Source organism: Rhinatrema bivittatum, chromosome 3, assembly GCF_901001135.1.
Source record: "Rhinatrema bivittatum chromosome 3, aRhiBiv1.1, whole genome shotgun sequence".
Lineage (NCBI taxonomy): Eukaryota > Metazoa > Chordata > Amphibia > Gymnophiona > Rhinatrematidae > Rhinatrema > Rhinatrema bivittatum.
In genome coordinates, this window is record NC_042617.1 from 535,481,422 (window position 1) to 535,501,455 (window position 20,034).

Below are 20,034 nucleotides of genomic sequence, written 5' to 3' on the forward strand. Positions count from 1 at the left end.
CATTAGGCAGCCTTCAGTGACTTAATGCTGCTACATTTGCATTCAATAGTCTCTCCATATCACATATCCCAGCTCATGGGGTATGAGTCCACAACAGAAAATGTAATCCTAGGGTTTTTTTGGGGTTTGTTTTTTTTTTTAAACACCGATTGTATACCACCTTGATCAGGATGAAAAGCAGTATAACAAGTCAAATTAAATTTGGGCATCCTATGAACTAGAGTAGACCCAACCAAAAACAAAAGCGAGAAATTACAGGTACTACTTACCTGATAAGTTTCCTTAACAGTCAGATGAATCCAGAACCAGTGGGATGTTCCCAAGCTACTCCCTAATGGGGAGGGAGGCTGCCCATGGTCCAGACAAAATGGCACATGCAAACACAGTGTCCTCCCTGGCCTGAACAGCCAGGCAATAATACCTGGAAAAGGTGCATAAGGAGGATCAATGTTGATGGGAAAATCTAACTTCTGTCCATGGCACTGTCCGACTCCAAGTGGAATGGGCCCTATCCTGACTAGGTAACTGCTTCCCAGCAACCATGTATGCAGCCATGACTACCGCCTTAATCCAGCAAGCTATTGTAGCCCACGAGGCTGGCTCTCCCTGTCTAGTACCGCCATGAAGGACAAACTGGCGATCAGACTTCTGTAAAGGCTCAGTAACCGCCAGATACCTGAAAATATGTAGCTTGGCATCCAAGGGTGGCAACAATGATACACCTCTGCACAGAGATGGCAGGGAGATGGACTGATTCAAAGGAAACTCAGTGACCACCAGTAAAAAAGGAAGGAACAGTGCTCAGCTGAACCGCCCCTGGAGTTACCTGGTGAAATGGCTTCTGGCAAGACAAGACCTGCAGTTTGAAAACCCTAAGGGCCAAACAAATTGCCACAAGAAACACCATTTTCAAGGTCAGCAACCGCAAGGACAGAGTACATAGCGGTCTAACAGAGCCTGCCAAAAAAAAATCCAAGACCAAACAGTCTCCATAGAGGAACCGGAAATTGCAAAGGAAGACAAAAATGGTTCACTCCTTTCAGAAAACAGGCCAACTCAGGATGAGCCAAGGATCCACCATTTACCAGATCCCTAAAACAGGCAAGAGCCACTACCTGTACTTTCAAGGACTAGAGAACCAAGTCAATATTTGAGTTATCCTGCAAACACTCCAATATGAGTGGAATTTTTGATCAAGGAAGGAAGAGTACTTCAATCCTCACACCAGGCCTCAAACACTCTCCAACCCCATAATATAGGCCAAGGAAGAGGAGACTTTCTAGCTCTTAGCAAGGTGGAAATCACTGTCGCAGAGTATCCACATTTCAGCAAGTGAGCCCTTTCAAGGGCCATACCATAAGAAAAAAACAGAGTCTGATCTTGATGAAGAACAGGTCCCTTCTGTAACAGGTTCCTGTGCACTGGAAGTCAGAAGGAAATCCACCAGGAGCCTCTGCAGATCTGTATAGCAGTCTCCTGGAGTGACCAAAAGCACCATCTTTCTGTGGCATTCGATTCTTCAAATCAATCTGCCCAACATGGGCCTGTTCTAGGGCATCGATCCCCAATGACTACGGAAAGTCACCTTCAGGTCCAGGCCCGGGAGACCCCAGCAATCCCGAATCAGCTGAAACACCTCATCTGACAGCACCCACTCTCCTGGGTCCAGACTCTTTACCGAGAAGTCTTCTCTTATGTTGCCTTTGCCTGCAATGTGCAAGGCTGAGTTCTGGAGATGCATCTCTGCCCATTCCAGAAGTTGATCCATTTCCTGCAACACTTGGTGGCTCTTGGCACCATCCTGCTGGCTGATGTAAGTCACAGTCGTTGCACTGTCCAACATTCGGACCGATCTGCCCAGCAGTCTGTTGCAGAACTGTAGACATATCTACCGGACTGCCCTGGTTTCCAGCCGAATGATGTGCCAGAAAGACTATTCTGCACTCCAGTACCTTTGCACCATCAACTTATGATAGTGAACTCCCCCTGCACAGTAAAACCTCCTGCGAAGTCTCTGTATATTTTTTTTCCTTTTTTTTTAAGCTTACCGGAACTCAGCTTTACTTGGCCGAGCACAGAGATAGTCTCCGGCTACGGAGAGAGAGGGCAATTGCCGTCACTGCTGCACTCTGCTTCCTGCACCCGCTGCCTTTCAGCCGCTCATGCAGCTAAGTCCACACCGGCAAAACCAGCTACTGGACCACTGAAATCATCTCCAGAATTCTCAACTGGAGGAAGGACCAATTGGTATCACCATAGGAGAGCAGGGCATTAAATTTATTTAAGTCTCCCTCTTAAAACTGAAACAATCCCCAGAGAGGAGATACATGTCCACTATTTGCTGAGACAGAATACTGGCAGGATGTCACCGCAGGGGAATATATACTGTGACATCAGTTTGCTCTGTCTCAGTCTGCTGGAAGGAATGCATAAACCCACTGGTTCTGGATTCATCTGACTGGACGCTAAGAAACCGGTAGACTCCCCCCAACCCCCCCACTCAACACTAAAAAATTCCTATTCACTTGTGCTTCAAGGCAGATGGTAAAATAGTATCTGGTTGAAAAACTGGCAGGATTATCATAGCCAGAATGGCAATGAATGGAAGTGGCTGAATTGCATAGGTTTACAATTCAATAAAATGATTCAGTTCTGAGTCCCTCACTATTTAGAATAATTATTTGTAAATATCCCAGTTAGAAAACTAGAACAAGAGATATTAAAAGTTCCAGCCCAGTGGCAAAAACTCCTGGGATAGATTTCTGGCTCAGATCTTCCCAATCCACGGGTCCATGAGGAGCAGCATTCACAGTCCCTGGGAGTTAGGAGAGTCATTCACTGCCCAATGGAAACATCTAATGCTTGGATTTAGGGTCCCTGATTGCAGGGTTCTGGAAGGAGCCCTGGGGCATGGCCCTCCTTAAGACTGTCACTGCAATGATCTAAAATAAGTTGGAAGGGAATATAAAACAGGGGATTAGTTTCAAAAGGAGACTTGTGGCATCAGATTTAAGTCATGGCTCTAACTGAGAAGGAAGCCCAGAAGAGGAGGAAAATTGCTGGGTCACAACATTTTATTCAACTACTTAAATTCAGAACTAGCACTATAAAGCAAAACGGTATTTAATACACATACATTCAAGCCTATGCAATAAGACAGTTGAAACTACACAGTTTAAATTCAATGCTTAAAGTGGGGTGAAAGCAAAATTGCTTACCTTGTAATAGGTGTTATCCCAGGACAGCAGGATGGAGTCCTCATATATGGGTGACATCACTAGACAGAGTCCTATCACTGAAAACTGTTGAAATTTCTAGAAATATTTGACTGGCATGCTGAGTCCAAGAGCATGCCATGATCCCTCAAGCCACAGGGGTTTCCCTTCAGTCTCGTGTGCAGCAATAAGCGTTAGCAAAAATAAAACAAAACGTTTTGGACCCAACTTCGCGGGGTGCTGTCCTGGGATAACACCTATTTACAAGGTAAAAATTTTGCTTTATCCCAGGACAAGCAGGATGTAGTCCTCACATGTGGGTGATAAGCAAGCTACAGGCTGAGTCATTCTTGTATTGGACTAACAGCAAATAACTTGTGCAAAGGCACAACAATTGGTGAACTGTTGGAAAAAATGAGGCAGCCTCAAATCACAGCAGGTTGGATGTGGAAGGAGTTGGATTATTCTGGAAACAAATTCTTTAAGACAGATTATCTGTATGCTGAATCTTGTCTTCCTTCTTTGTCCAAACAGTAATGAGCTGCAAAGGTGTTGAGAACTCCATGTTGCAGCTTTATATGTGTCAGCTATTGGTACTGAACGATGGTGTGCTACTGAGGTTGACATTGCTCTTACTGAGTGCACCTTTACTCGTCCCTGGAGAGGAAGGCCTGCTTTTTCAAAGCAGAACTCTATACAATCTGCCAGCTAGGTAGAAAGTTTGTTTGCCCACTAATTTACCTGGTTTGTTTTTATCAAAAGAAACAAAGAGTTGAGTGGATTTCCTATGGACTGCAGTGCGGTCTAGGTAATATGCAAGTGCACGTTTACAGTCTAAGGTGTGCAAAACCCTCTCACCTTGGTGAGAGTGAGGTCTTGGGAAGAATGTGGGCAAGATTACTGACTGATTCAAGTGGAATTCCGTAACTAGGAATTTAGGGTGAGTACGGAGTACCACTCGGTCATGTAAGAATCTTGTATAGGGTGAGTATGTAACAAGTGCTTGTAACTCACTAATCCTTCTAGCAGATGTAATAGCTATTAAGAGGAGAACTTTCCATGCAAGAAATTTAATATCGCAGGAATCCAAAAGGAGAACGCATGAGTCTTGTTAGTACTACATTAAGGTCCCATTCTGTGACTGGTGGCCTTAACGGGGGTTTAAGGTGAATTAAACCTCTCATAAATCTACTGACAAGGAGTTGCGCTGATATCAGTGCATCCCCTATTGTATGATGGTAAGCTGAGAGCACTTAAATGTACTCTTACTGATGGAGACCAGAGTCTGAAAGGTGCCAGAGATAGTCTAATGATGATGTGGGGCAGGAAAAGGGGTCAATACCTTTCTGTGCACACCACATGGTGAATCGTTTCCACTTAGACAGATAGGTTTTTCTTGTGGAAAGTTTACATGAAGCTACAAGCACTTAAGAAACATTAGCTGAAAGACTGAATGGTTGCAGGATCAAGCTTTCAACATCCAGGCTGTTAGAGATAGGGATTGAAGGTTGGGATGGCGCAACCTGCCCTGATCCTGAGTTATGAGAGTGGGAGCTGTACCCAGGCAAATTGGCTGTCTGATCGAAAGGTCGAGAAGTATGGGAAACCATACTTGTCGAGGCCAATACAGGGCTATGAGTTTCATTGACCCTTTGTCCTGTTGCTGCTTCACTAGAGTTTTGGTTATGAGCGGTATTGGGGGATATGCGTATAGAAGACCTGAATTCCAGGGGTGAGCAAAAGCATCCTTGGTTAACTGGTTTCTCTGTTTGGGAAGGGAGCAGAATCTGTCCACTTTGTGATTCAGCTCAGATGCAAAGAGGTCCACTATTGGTTGACCCCAATGTTGAAATATCCTGGTCGTTATTAAAGGATCCAGGGACCATTCGTGAGGTTGGAACTGACGACTGAAGCGGTCTACAACTACGTTGTGAATGCCCACTAGATAAGTGGCCCAGAGAAACATGGAATGCATCAGGGCCCAGTCCCAAATCTGTGCGATTTCTTGACAAAGGAGATACAAGCTCGTACCTCCTTGTTTGTTCAAGTACCACATGGCTACTGTATTGTCCATCTGTATAAGAACAGTTTTGTGTGAAAGGTAGTCCTTGAACACATATAGTGCATAAAGTATAGCTTGAAGCTCCAGGAAATTGATTTGAAATGTTGCTTCGAGTTTTGTCCAAGTACTTTGAGTTTGGAGATTGCCCATGTGTGCTCCCCAACCTAAGGTGGATGCATCTGTAGTTAAAGTCACTTGTGGAACTGGTTGTTGACGGGTAGACCTTTGCACAAATTGTTCATGTTTGCTCACCAGAGAAGAGATGAACGTAACTGGTGGGTTATTTATATTGGAGACTATAGTGGCTGAATCCATTGTGATCTTAAAGTCCATTGTGTTATTCTCATGGCTACTCTGTCCTTGGGAGTGACATGAACTATAGAAGCCATGTGGCCCAGCAGAGTTAGAAACTGATGGGCTGTTGCAGTGTCCCTTGTGTGCAGAGATCGCGCTAATGTGGAGAGTCTGTGCACGGTCCTTTGGGAGGAAGGCTATTGATGATGTGTTCAACTCTGCTCCGATGAACTGCAGTAGGCAAGATGGCATGAGGTGGGATTTTTTATTTTATTTATTTAGTGCTTTTTTATACCGGCATTCATGATACAATCATATAATGTTTACAGGGAACCGGGGTACAATAACCTTAAATATTAACATAGCGAAGAGAAGCAAAAGTTACAATAAAACAGGGATGATGGAACTGGGAGAAGAAGACAACAAAGCATAAGGTAACTCAAAGATAAGAAGAACAATAAATTGCAGTGTGCTGAATGTTCATTAATGATAGCTATGGCAAATAGGTGGTGGCAGGTGGTGGTGGCAGAGAAGGCATAATCGGCACTTCCACAGGTCCCTGTGGTGGCTTGATACCCGGCACCTTTGCAGGTGGGGGATCGCCTTGGAGTAGTAGGCCTCGATGGCTCTTGTAGACTAGACCTCTTTGGTGATGGCTCTCTCGGCAACAGTAAGGCCTCCAGCATCGACGTCTGTTGATGACTATGCTTTTATGTTCCGTGCTTTTCTTTTCAAGCACGGATGTTGATTTTACTGATGCCCCAGACAGAATTGGTGATAGTCTGTCTCCGGAGCCATCAGTGCGACATTTTTGAAAGACTAACCTTTTAGACTCTCCAGCCGGAGATGATTGATTCAACGTCGACTGACTACATTGAATATGGAAGAGATGTTCTATCTTCTCTTGTCTGGCCCTCCTGCCCTTGGCGGTCATCTCAGCACACTGAGGGCAGGAAGAAACATCGTGAGATTCTCCCAAGCACAGAACACACTCGTCATGCGGGTCAGTGATAGACATTGTGGGAGGGCACTTCGGTCATTTTTTGGAAGCCCGTTGTCATAATGAAGACCGGACAGCCGTCGACGGCCTTCTGACAGAAAAATTCTTTTAACCCGGTTGAATGGGAAAAAACTTTATTCACCGGCTGGTGGAGACAGGGAGACCCCTATGTAGGGGATGAAAAGAGATTTTTTAAACTTTCTCTCTCAAATTTGATGTGTGAGGAATTCAGACAGGGCTCTTCACCGAGATGCTAACTGCAGCGTGGAAAAATGAAGACTGAAGAGAGACCCCTGTGGCTCAAGGAATCATGGCATGCTGGGCATACTCAGTGGGCTCAGTATGCCAGTCAAATGTTTTCCGTGATAGGGCTCCATCCAGTGACATTATCCATATGTGAGGACTATCATCCTGCTTGTCCTGGGATAATATTTCTAATAGTAGGAAAATTATACAAACTACTGAAAACAGTCATTTTTAACAAATGTATTTAAAACCTAATTTATAGACTGTAGCACTACACAACTGAAGGCAGTGGTATGAAGAAAGTTTTAAATGATTAACATTTTCCTTTGCTGGTTGTAACTAATTTCTTACTTTAAAACATTAGTGGCTCTTCCCATTATAATGAAAATGAGTAAATCTATATTGAGATTAAAAAAAACCCACTGGCAACCCTCTGAGCTGTATAAAGTCAGTAGAATAAAACAAAGCATAACTACAGCACTAATGTTAGTCTCAAAAACTATTAGACCCAATATATAGCACACACAGTGGTTATCCTAATAAAAGCCAGTGAGTGAAGCAGCAAGTGGAGAATTGTTTGTGTACAATACAAAAAATACCCCAAATCAGGCTATGAGCAGTGTTTGAAAGGACTAGGAGGTAGGTGTAATCCTTAGTCCTGAAGTATAATAGCCCTGCTCATTTTGCCCATTTACTTTGATTTTAGAAATACTACTTTGTGTTTAATGGTGTGTCCTAGGTGTGCTCTGCCTGTCTGTTCAAATCAGATGGGTACTGCAAAGTTATATTTTTTGTTAAATTTTTCTGTCAAATGCAAGGTTTTAGGATTGGTGGAATAAAAATTTTCCATAACAAACATTTTCAACCAACATAGCCCTGCTGCTTTATACGGGAGCTGTTTAAAGTCTGAGATAAACAATACTGACAGTCAAGTGTTTCTTTGACATTAGACCAGTTTCCACGTCATGCCTCCTGGCAAAATCTAAACTGGTTATTGGAAGAAACAGGGAGTGGGCCAGTGGCACAAACATTTAAGTTGCCCTCTGGCAATAAACCATTGGGGGTGGGGCACACAAACTTGAGCTGCCCTGTGGTTGTTTCAAGCCTTTCAGGTTATATCTACTCACATTAGTAGTAACAAGCAAGTACTCATTTCTATAGTTAACTGTACAGTAAATGCATTCGGGAACCAAATAGTTTTTAAGGCTGGCGTCTTTAATACCATTACCATTCTGTTGTCTGTTCATAAAAAACTCAGAAGTCTGCATTCTACTACAGTAACTCAACACTAAAAGGAGATTATACTGAGAAGAGTTTATGCTCCTAAACCTTCTCAGTAAAGAAAATGGAAAGGCAGATAAACTGTGGCTATCCATGTGTCATGGGATGATGTGGCCCCAAGATACTGTAGTAAACCTAAAAAGGTAGCCTCTTTATAGAAATAGCTTTTCAGCCTATGAATAAAATAAAATTCCAGATACAGGACAAACCATGTTGGAGCTTCCAAGTCGCAGTAGGCTGCAATATTAAAAACCAGAAGCTTACCAGGATCTGTGGGCCTGGAATTTAGTTGTCAGAGCTGCCCATTATTCATTTCATTCAAACACAAAGTATTCAAAGTACCAACCCCTAAAACCTGTATTATAAATCCACACTATTTGCAGATGTCACGTCCTACAGTACAAAGGTTGGAACAGCAAGTCATACAGGCACTTTGTGAGTAAAGGTGGTTTGATATTCCCATTACCTGAGAGCAGACAGGATCTGCGTGCACCATCGTTTCCATGCCTGCAAAAACAAATAGTGAGATCATGTATTACTTTGGCAACCTGCAAATTTATCATGCTATTAACATACTTTGCTCATTTCTCACATCCTTTTCTCAGGGCCCACTCTTGCTTACATCAGGGGAGGGGGGCCCACCCTTTAACAGCCAACGAAAAGGTTGCAAAGAATCTGCTTAGGCTACAATCAAGTATACGGTGGAAGGCAACAGCAATACTGCTAATCAAACTACATGCTTTTTTTAAATTTATGAGTAAGATTGAGGCTGCCATGCTAATCCAGCTGAATGTGTAGAAAGGGTCAAACAAGTTGTAGTCCAATAAAAAGATATCTACAACTTGATTTCTACAAGAATTTATGGAAACCTAATATGTTGCAGCCAATGTGGAGAATTTTTACCTGTTAAAATGTTACATAAAAATGTACCAGTAAAAGGAAAATGATTAGTTTGTGGTTGGGCAGAAAAATTAAAGGGGACCTGAATAAATGAACAGTGGTCAAGGATTTTAAATATGTACTTCACTGCAAAAACTATTGTGCATTTGGGGCATGTGCTTTGTTCAGTAGCCAGAGTTTATACCATATATACTTTTCCTTTTTTTGCTGGTTAAAATTCTGCTGGGTTTCAGTACATATAATTTTCTTTTTTCCAATTTGCCAGAGGTGGCTGGTTATTTTTAAATTGCCTCCGGGAATTTTAATCTTACTGTTAATCCTGACCACCCTACACCCCCCCCCCCCTCTACCCTATCTATATATACACACATCCACATTTGAGTTTTCCTCCTTGATTGTCCTCTCAGTTTGGAAGACAGTTTTTTCACCCTTCCTGTCTGTCTTGATTTTTTCCTCTTTTGAGTCAAAGTCTGTATTTTTGTTCCTTTTGGGACAGAATGCCCTTGGTACCAGTTACCAAAACACTGGGAGAAGAGATGTCATTTAGGAAAAAGGGAGAAATGGATTCTTGTCCGCTCCACACCAGTTACTCCATGCATGGCAATTAGTACCCTTAATAGAAGACATGGGGGTAACCTGCAGAGAGCAGCAGTTACTACTATAAGGAACTTGCTGAGCAGACTGGATGGACCAAACGGTCTGTCATTACTTTCGGGCCGATTCAGTAAAGTCCGCGGGAGAGCGGGCGAATGCCCACTCGCCTGTGCGCGCGATTCAGTATTTAAATGAGGCCCGGTGGTAGAAACGGGCAAAAGGAGGCGCTAGGGACATTAGCGCGTACCTAGTGCCTCCTTTTGGCCCGGAGCAGCGGCTGTCAGTGGATTTGACAGCCGACGTTCAATTTTGCCTGCGGTTCGAGCCCGCTGACAGCCACGGACTCTGAAACCGGACGCCGGCAAAATTGAGCGTCCGGTTTTCGACCCAACAGCCGTGGGCCGATTTCAAATCTATTTATTTATTTTACTTTTTTTACCCTTTGGGACCTCTGACTTAATATCGCCATGATATTAAGTCAGAGGGTGCACAGAAAAGCAGTTTTCACTTTTTCTGTGCACTTTCCTGGTGCTCGAAGAAATTAATGCCTAATTTCTGAAAGCAAAACGTGTGGCTTGGCTGCACATTTTGTTTTCTGAATCGCACGGGAATACCTAATAGGGCCATCAACATGCATTTGCATGTTGAGGGTGCTATTAGGTTCGGCGGGTTGGACGCGCGTTTTGGCCCCTTACTGAATAAGGGGTAAGGGAAAATGCGCGTCCAATGGCGGGATAACAGTGCACTCCGGAGCGCACTGTACCGAATCGGCCCGTATGTTATGTATTGTTCAAGAGTTGTTTTTCCTACTGACTTGTGTGCACCCACTGGTGCTTTCAGAAAGTTCTAAGATATTTAAGGAGCCGACAGGAAGGGTATGAATTGGAAGTTGCTGTGTTCTGAAAAGTGGGAATAAATTCTAACCATTCAACAGTGGGAAGAAGATGGATATAAGTTTGCAAGTTGGAAGGATTATGCTTTATTCAATTGGAGTAATTGAAAAGGAGATCAATTGCTAAGGAATTGGCTCCATAAATTCAGAAACGGGGCAGCTCAAGACAATCTGCTGCCTGAGGCGAGGGATGGGATGGTGCCCCCACCCCAAAGGCACAGCACAGGTCAAATCATTGAGGGCTGTAGGGGGGTAGAAGATCTCCTTGAAGTCTGGCCCTTTCGTGATTTGAAATGCTACAGAAGGGGGAAAGCAAGGCTCAGAATTCCCAAAGAAGTGGCAGACAGTGCATCACTGATAATATTTCTTGGATACTGGCAACCCTGCTACACTCCCAGGAACCCTACAACCTGCATCCGCCCCCTGGAGAAGGGAGAAATGGGTGAGCGGTGGGGAGTTAGTGTGTGGCACATTCTCTTCAGGTCGGTGCAAGGATATCAGGCATACAAGGTGAACGTCACACTAGCCCTCACCACAGAATTAAAAACGATGCATTTTTAACAGATTGTACATGAAAAAAAAGATATTCATAGTCTTCCAAGGTAAAAATATCAATTATTGTATAAAAATATACAATAGCAATTTGTATATTTTTACATGCACTGCAGCCAACCAGAAAAACTACAAAAAAAAGATGTATTAGGCCTATTGTAAAATACATTTGATGTGGGCTTGGCACTCAAAAAACCATGAGTAAACTGAATGATAAAATATATAATAGGTTTATTATATTATGTTTATATTGTAATCTGCTTAGTATAATATGTTTACTATAAGTGGCCTAGAAATATTTTAAATAAACCTCCCATACCAGAACAGCACTGAATATCAGCACTCAAGCAGTAACAACCCTATCTTTGAAAAGACAACATACAAATATGACACCAGGTTCTAACACCAATGCAGGCTACTGTATCCCTGCACAGAAGCTACATGCCAGCATATGTCCGTCCCTTTGATCACACAGACTGTTCAACACCAAATAAAGAATAAAATAAACAGAAATGTACAGACAAAAACTGGACTGGAAATCACAATAAGTCAGACTCTATGCAATACAACAATGGAAAAACAGAATATACTATCATTCCTCATAAAACAAACAAAAAATCAACTATAACAATCTCAATAGGAAAATCATACTAAAAATATATTTCAAAACAGCTAACTAGAACATCCAATAATTTAACTCATACAAATTTTAGAAAATTTCCCCAAAATGGCAGACAAATAATATCCAATAATTAAAAGTAGTAAAGAGAACAAAATCCCCTGTTCTCCATACCCGAGAACCTTTGATTCCAGTCACCTTGAGATGGTCATGAATTAGATGTTCTCTAGCACACGTCACACACACGTGTCACACACATTCTCTTCTCACTGATGTGCTTGCTTGCTCTGCACATGCTCACTGACACTTGCACTGACTCACATGCTCAGTCACGCTCACACACATAGGTTTGAACAAGTTCATGGAAGCAAAGTCCATAACCAGGGACCCACTACTTGTTACAAGGAGTTAGCAACAGAAAATTGAATCTACTTTTAGAGACTGGCCACTGTCTGAGACAGGATGCTGGGCTCGATGGACCTTTAGTCTGACCCACCATGGCGCTTTTATTCTTATGAAAATCTATTAGCTAGTTGGCTCCTAGGCAAGAAGTGGCCTAGGAGCCAACTGTTGTGAATCATAGTAATAAAGCATCAGGGAAAGCTACCATCTGCTGGGATATTAATTTGCCTGCCACTCATTTTGGGATATTATGGCAGATAAATTTAAACTGACCTCATAACCAAAAACATAAGCAGAAATCCTTTAAACATATTTAAAGATTTAACTCATAACCCTGCATAATTGTAGGTCACTGTTTTCCAACCCGTGTGCCTTCAGATCTTGTCATGTGCCACAGAAGAGAGCCACCACTAACAAAAGCTCAGATCCAGACAGCACCCAAGCACTGCTCTTAGCAACGGAAGACTAGAGGTGTCTCTTAAATGGGTAGAGGCTCCTTTTCTGAGAACATAGGAAGAAGCATGAATGATTACATAACTACAGCAGGAGTCCTATATCAGTGGTTCCCAACCTGAGGTCCATAAAACCATCACGGCGGGGTCCACCAGAAAGGAGACAAAGTACAACTGCTGAGAGAAGGAAGCAGACTGACCTCACTTGAATAACTCTGCTTTAAGGATGCTACTACCTATCCCACTGCCTGATCCTATGCTGAGAGGAGAGAAGCTCAAACTAGTGTAGTGTAGAGAGGAAGCAGGGAAAAGTATGGCTGATTGCCACCATGAGGAGAGGGAAGTTCACTGCCACCAGCAAATTCAACCACCACTGCTCTACATCAGGGATGAGCAAACCTTTTGAGCCACTGCCCCTTTTCCGTCCATCCGCCACCCCCCCCCCCCCCCAATGTATGTTCTTATACACACATTCACGACATATGTTAAAAGTCTTATCAACCAGCTGAACCATTAGCTAAATAGCAGGCAATCACTGCCAGCCAGAAGCTCAAAATTCCAGTTTTGATTCTCTTCAGGGTGCTGAAAGGAGCAATCAGCTACACAAACACAGACAGGAGATACCACACCAATCTAGATAGGCACTTCACAGTCAAAGCAGCACAAACTCCTTCCACTGCCAGACACATCGTGAACACAAAACCCCACAAAGACAACTCAAAATCTATACAGCTAATTTATAATGTAACAGTAGTAACACCAATAACTCAAATAAGAATCCTACTTGTGAAAAAGCAGCACTGTAAATATTAAACTGAGTCCCAGAATACAATACACCACCTACTGGAGAAATGAAAAGCCTGATTGCTATAGATCCCTACACAGACATGCTAGCAGAATCTCTCACCTCTGCTCAGAGCAGAGACAGACCCTCACCAAATACAGAATAAAGCATCACAAATTAGAACCAGCAATATGCACACAAAAACAAATGAAAATGCCAAGAAGCCAGCCTCTCTACAATGGAAAAGCACGACCACCATTCCTCATAAAACAAATAAAATCAAAGCATTATAAAACCACTCAAATATTTTAAAACTACTAACAAATAAAATTTATATTAAAGTCATATACATTTAAAAATTTCCCATGCACCAATAAAATATTTCAAAATTATGCATATCACCACCCAATAATTAAAGCTACTGGTAATAAGAATTTAAAAAGTCCCTGCTGTCCACACCAGGGAATTCTTAATTTCCAATCACCCCAAGATTGTCAAGGATTAAGGGGCTAGGAAGAGCACACTATCCTCTCATACTTGCATGTTCTCTTACACACTGCCACATACACATACATGCTATCATACACCCACCCTCACACACAAAAGCTTCCTCTCCCAGATTACCTCATACACAGGCTCTCACACACAGAACCCCAGTCAGCCATTCTCCCACCCACACACACGCAAAGACAGACCTCCAGTCAGTATCCCATTCGTTCTCACACACATTCTGACTCCCCCACCACCCCCAAGGCACCCACTCATTCTGTCACACACAGACTCCCAGGCAGGCACCAATTCATTTACATACAAACATACACACAAGCTCCTACTCATAAACAAACACCAAAGGCAGGCCCCTCTATTTTACTGGTACCTCAGAACCTCTCCCCTCTTCTACCACTGTCGCTGAGGAAGAGCAGATCACTCATAGCTGCTTCTGCCTCCCTTGGTGCAGGCATCACAATATTAAAAATTTGCAGGGTTAGCACTTTCTCCATGCTGATCATGTGCAGCAATTAAGCAGCTCTGGCAGCCACATGTGGCAGCTGAGGTAACTTGTTTAACTGGCAGTCCACAGCAACTTCTCCCTATCGTAATGTCACTGCACCCTTTCTTCCTTCGTTTTAACATTTGGAACAGAGGCTGGTGGGACTTTCAATGCTTTCCTAGATTTTCTTTTGGCTACATGAGACCTCTCCTTGTCCACAATGCCTTCTCCACGGAGATAGTGTACCACACATTTTTGATGTAGTTGTGTCTTGGGCTTTAAAAAGTTGGTGAACTACTGTTCTAGGTCCTTCTCTTCCTTCCTAACAGAGGACAAAAAAAACCCCTCCAAATAAATCCTCTTATCCCAGTTGGCTCACAAACTGTCTCAGCTCATGCCTATTAAGTTTGTTCGGAGCCAAGCCTTAAGCTTCTTTCTGAAAGACAAGTAACTATTCTTTTCCAGAGTTCTAGAGCAGTGGTCTCAACCTTTTTTTGGCCTGGACACACCTGACAGATGGTTCTCACATGCGCGACACTGAACATGTGACCAACATGGGGCTAAATGTAAACATGCACTCTGCATCCACAGGAATCCCCTCAACCCCCAGCAATGAGTGCAGAGCAGATCTAGGGCATTACCCTGTACAACTCGCCACACAAAAAAAGATATTCTGGTTCTGACGACATCTCAGAAAAGCAAAACAAACTCCCTTTACTATCAGGCACAATAGCCTTCCTTATAAAAAGACAGTAATTTACCACTAATGCATATCCTATTGAGAAAACACAACAAATAAGATTGATACAAATGCCTACATGCTAGTAAAATACCTCACCTCGGTCCCTCACCTTTCACCAAGTACAAAAAAACCAGAAATTATAAATATGGAGGCAGAAACTGAAATGGAAAACCAAAAAAGCCACTCTGTATGCAGTGCAAACCTGGAGAAATAGAAAGAGATATAGCGCACCTAACAGTCTCAGGATTTGCAATAATGCACACAAACTAACCCACAAAGTCACACCTGTATTATGGAACACATTCAAACAGTAACAACCGTATCTAAGAAATACAACTATTAAACCAGGCCCTAAACACTAATACATTTTCTACTGGGGAAAAAAGAATAAGCCAAGCTGCTATAGAGCCCCACACAGAAATAATTGTAAAGCTTTACTAAAAATGTTACAAAACAGCTGCTGAACAATTAAAAACCATTAATTATTAAAACATGTCCAAATATCAATAAAATATTTCAAAACAGCAGATATCACATAATACCCAATAATTAAAATGGCAATCAAGAAAAATAAATGTAAAAAGCCACCTTTACTTACCCTCTCCAGCAATTCTCCTACTCCTTTCCCTTCCAGGCCAATAGCACTCACTCACCAGAAGCAGCAGTGGCTGCTGAAGCTCTGTCCTCACAGTCCTCTTCCTTAGCGCCCACTAGTCTCACACACACACACAATTAGACCCCACGACCAGTCTCAGTCTCTTTCACACTAGTCCTCTTCCTGACCAGTCTCTCTCTCACACAAACACATCACCTCCCTGACCAGTTTCTCTCTCAATCACACCCACAAGCTCTCCCCCCAGGCACCCATTCACACCCACAGACACACAAGCTCTCCCCCAGGCACTCATTCACAAACAGACAAGCTCTCACCAAAAACTTCTTCCTTCACTGCAAGGATGGGCTCCAGTTCCGCCACGGCTTTACTCCAGGGGGCCTTCTTTTTTCGCCACTACGGGGAAAGGCTCCTGTGGTGGCCTCGGTCGGTCAGGGTCTGGTTTCCTCTTCGACGCCACAGGGATGGGCTCCCATGGTGGCCCTTGCTTGGTCTGAGTTCGACACCGCCATTCCTCCCACCCCACCCCTGAGGTATGCGATGCCTGCCTCACTGGCCAATCAAAGGCTTCCTCCCTTCTTCCTACACACACTGGCAGGTAGAAGGGAGGAGGCTTCCGACTGGCCTGCATGGGGACAGGCAAAATGAAGGAGGCTTCCCATTGGGCAGTGAGGGTAGGAAGAAAGGAGGCTTTCAATTGGCCCTTGGGGGCTGGAAAAAGGGAGAAGGAAAGTACAATGGGGCAGTGGGACACCGGGAGATGCAATACCTGCCGGTGTTTGGCGAAACACCGGTTGAGAAGCACTATTCTAGAGAAAAGTTTGACAATGTCAGTCAAACTAACTAAATGCTAATCACCTGGTAAAAAAATATGCGCCAAAGAAGGTAGGGCTAAAAGCACTTGCTGGGAAGAGCACAAACTCCTAAATGGTTCATTGTAGGACATGATTTTGGCACCCCATGATGTAACTATTTGAAAACACCTGAAAACTTTAAATCTTAACCTTGCTTCAATTAGCATCCAGTGAGGGTCAATGTAGAATAGCAGCAATATGATCATTTTCCCCCCTCCCTGGCAAGAAGCCTAGCAGCTATGCTTTGTAACAGTTGCAGTCTCTTGACACTGCTCTTACATAACTATACCAGAGATGATGAGCGAAAAGCTTAGGCATCCTGGTCAGACTGTTTCAGTGAATTTTTAAGTGAACAAATCTTAGCTTTTACATGGTACAAGAGTTAAACACTTTTCTGCGATGTTTAATGCAAAATTACTATTTGCTGATGTTAATAAATTGAAGAAAAAGTGAATATGGGATGTGCAAAAGTTTGGAAATTTTGCAGCAGATTCACTTTTATTTTTAGTTAAGGCCCAAAAAGTTGATTAACTTGTTAGGCCTTTGATTAGTCAGGTGAAGACAGTTCCATGCTTTAACACTGATTGTTGTACTGTGTCAACAAACAGAGGCTCCTCTAAGCTGCTGTCTGAGCATTTGAAAAAGACTGACAATTAAAAGCTCTCTAAACGCTTCCAGCTAGCAATTTCAACTGTCAGCCATTAAGACATGGAAATTACATAGAACTATTGAGGTCAGGGCAAAATCTAGAAGACCAATAAAATTCTGATAAAACTGCCTGAAAAGTAGTCAGATCTGCAAAACAGAACCCAGAGATCACTGTAAATGTCCTGCTGAAACGTTTAGCCAACAATGGAGTAGAAATGCACAGTACACTTTATTCATTGATGAAGTTAGCGTGTGGCACATTTAAAACTAATCGACGAAAGTTCTTTTTCACTCAACGCACAATTAAACTCTGGAATTTGTTGCCAGGAGATGTGATTAGTGCAGTTAGTATAGCTGTGTTTAAAAAAGGATTGGATAAGTTCTTGGAGGAGAAGTCCATTACCTGCTATTAAGTTGACTTAGAAAATAGCCACTGCTATTACTAGCAAAAGTAAATGGGATAGACTTAGTTTTTGGGTACTTGCCAGGTTCTTATGGCCTGGATTGGCCACTGTTGGAAACAGGATGCTGGGCCTGATGGACCCTTGGTCTGACCCAGTATGGCATGTTCTTATGTTCTGTATTGGAGTTTTCAGAAGGAAAAACTTTCTACAACTGTCAAAAATTGTCAAATATGCAAAGCAAAACCTGTTTTTGAACAATTATGTACTGCAGTCTTATAGCTATTCCCTCAATTTGCCATTTTGCAAGAGAGTGAGCTAATGTCTTGCTGGTTTATTAGAAATGTATAACTTAGAACACAGAAACAAGATATGTTAGTCTGTTTATCATACTGTCATCTAGAACAGTGGTTCCAAACCTTTTTTCTATCAGGACACACCTGAGAGATGCTCACATGCATGACACTGAACACATGACCATCATGGAACTTAATATAAGCATATGCTCTGCATCCACAGGAGTCCCCCACTTCCTAACAATGGGTGCAGAGCAAAACTAAGGCATTTCCCTGTACAACTCACCACAGAAATATTCTGATTCTGGTGTCATCTTAACAGCTTCACAAACTCCCTCTACTACCAGGTGCATTGTAAACTACACACAAACCCCACACTCTACACGTCTATCAAACCTGCCATTCTAAAGCAGCAGTAACTCCAAGAAATGAAACAGCAATAGCCCTATCCATGAAAAGGCAGCTCACCACCAGTGCAATATAAGAGAAAATACAACAAATAAGGCTGATGCAAACCTCTAGTAAATTACCTGTCACATACGCACAGAATACAGACAGACCTGTGTTCACCAAATATAGAAGACCACAAATTACAAAATGCGGAAACAAAATCTGGATTGGAAACCCCAAGAGCACCTTTTCCATGAGTGCAAAACTGGAAACTAGAAACAAAAATATATTTCCTCCTACACTAAGCAAAGTTCAAAGACAGACGAAATGCATATTCTCAAAATGGACATAGTATGGCCCTCGACCCAGTTATTCCCCTCCATGCCCCAACCACCCCTTCCAACTACTTAATCTCTTCACATGCTCATATACCTGTCCAAAATTCCCAACACACCCCCCCATCCTCTTCCCTGTGCTCCTTTCTCTCCCATTTGACTATGACCTCCATTTCACTACCCAGAATACCTGACTACCTCTTTCCTCTCTTCCTGCTTAGCATCCCCCACCCCAGCTGCCTCATACCTCCATCTCTCCACTTCCATCTTTTCCCTGCACAGCAGCCCCCAACCCCTCCCTCCTCCACCTCTCCCTACCCAGCAACCCCAACCTCCTTTCCCCCATCCCTGACTTCCCAGCTCCCCATGCCTTCCTGTCCATAACATTTCCCCTACCTCCTGGCTCCCAGCCAGCAGAAAAGACTTCAGTCCAATCCAGTCTCCCTCCCTCTTTATCAGCAGATGAGGGCAAGAAGATGAGGCAGCAGCAGTGGATCTACAGAGCATGCACCTTTCTCCCTTATGCTGTTTTCACATCCAGGCTCCATGGGGGTGAAGAGAGCATCAGCAGCCTCACTGCCAGGCCAGGCAGAAGATAGATAAAGTTGGTGTCCTGCTGGGCCCATATGAACAGGAGCTGGTGATTTCATGCTTTAATCTGGGTGAAGGAGGATGAAGCAACCTTCCACTGGCCAGGAAGAGGAGAAGAAAAACAAGAGCATCTTCCTGTCATACTCCTGCACAGACTGATGAGGAAAGATCAGTCTTCTGCTGGCTCTGCAACACATCTCCCGGGACTTCGTGACACTAGTGTGCCCTGACACTTGAGATCCACCGATCTAGAATAGTGAACTGCAATAAGCTTTGGTTCTCAGAGAGAAGTTTCAAGTGTTTGTTTGTAAGCAAGCCAAAAGTTAATTAGGGACCTTTTTCAGTTTTTTCCTGGGAATTTCAGTGTTTATTACAACAATATTTACCCAGAAAATGGCAAGTTATTTTTTCACTAATTTCTTTCCTTGGTGTCCTTGCTACAATAAACCCTGATAAAATCACAGGGAAAATAGATTGAAAATGAATTTTCCTATCTATATTGAAGTGACTCATTCCTGAGAGGTGTATATTGTTTGGACATTTAAAATTAAAGCATGTTCAACTCCTAAAACTCCTCTTTTATATAAAAAAAAAATCCTGGAGTCAACTTCCAGTTCAAAATCCCCATTACCCACCATTGGCAGGAGGAGGAATTCGGGGATAACAAGAATGCCTTCCATGCCAACTCACAGACAATTATATGGTTATTGCTAATGGCCTACAAATATCAGCATTCGTGCATGTAATATGAAAATGTGTTAATGTTAGTCGTTTCTCTATTCTGAAAGCTGTATAAACCTGAAGTGTTACCAAGCCAGTAACATGCATGCCTTAAGTGTGCTAAAAGTATAGCTTGTAAAATCAGGCAAGGTTAAGCCCC

At 42.9% G+C, this 20,034-nt stretch overlaps 1 protein-coding gene across 3 annotated transcripts in view; it reads right to left on the reverse strand.

The window, feature by feature from the left end:
* Positions 1 to 20,034, reverse strand: part of NRBP1 (nuclear receptor binding protein 1) — a 276,204-nt gene that overhangs the window by 65,678 nt on the left and 190,492 nt on the right. For all 3 annotated transcript variants that reach the window (XM_029596342.1, XM_029596341.1, XM_029596344.1), the window contains exon 6: positions 8,565 to 8,605. In XM_029596342.1, the coding sequence (XP_029452202.1) occupies positions 8,565 to 8,605 (41 nt within the window). The remainder of the gene's footprint in view (positions 1 to 8,564; positions 8,606 to 20,034) is intronic.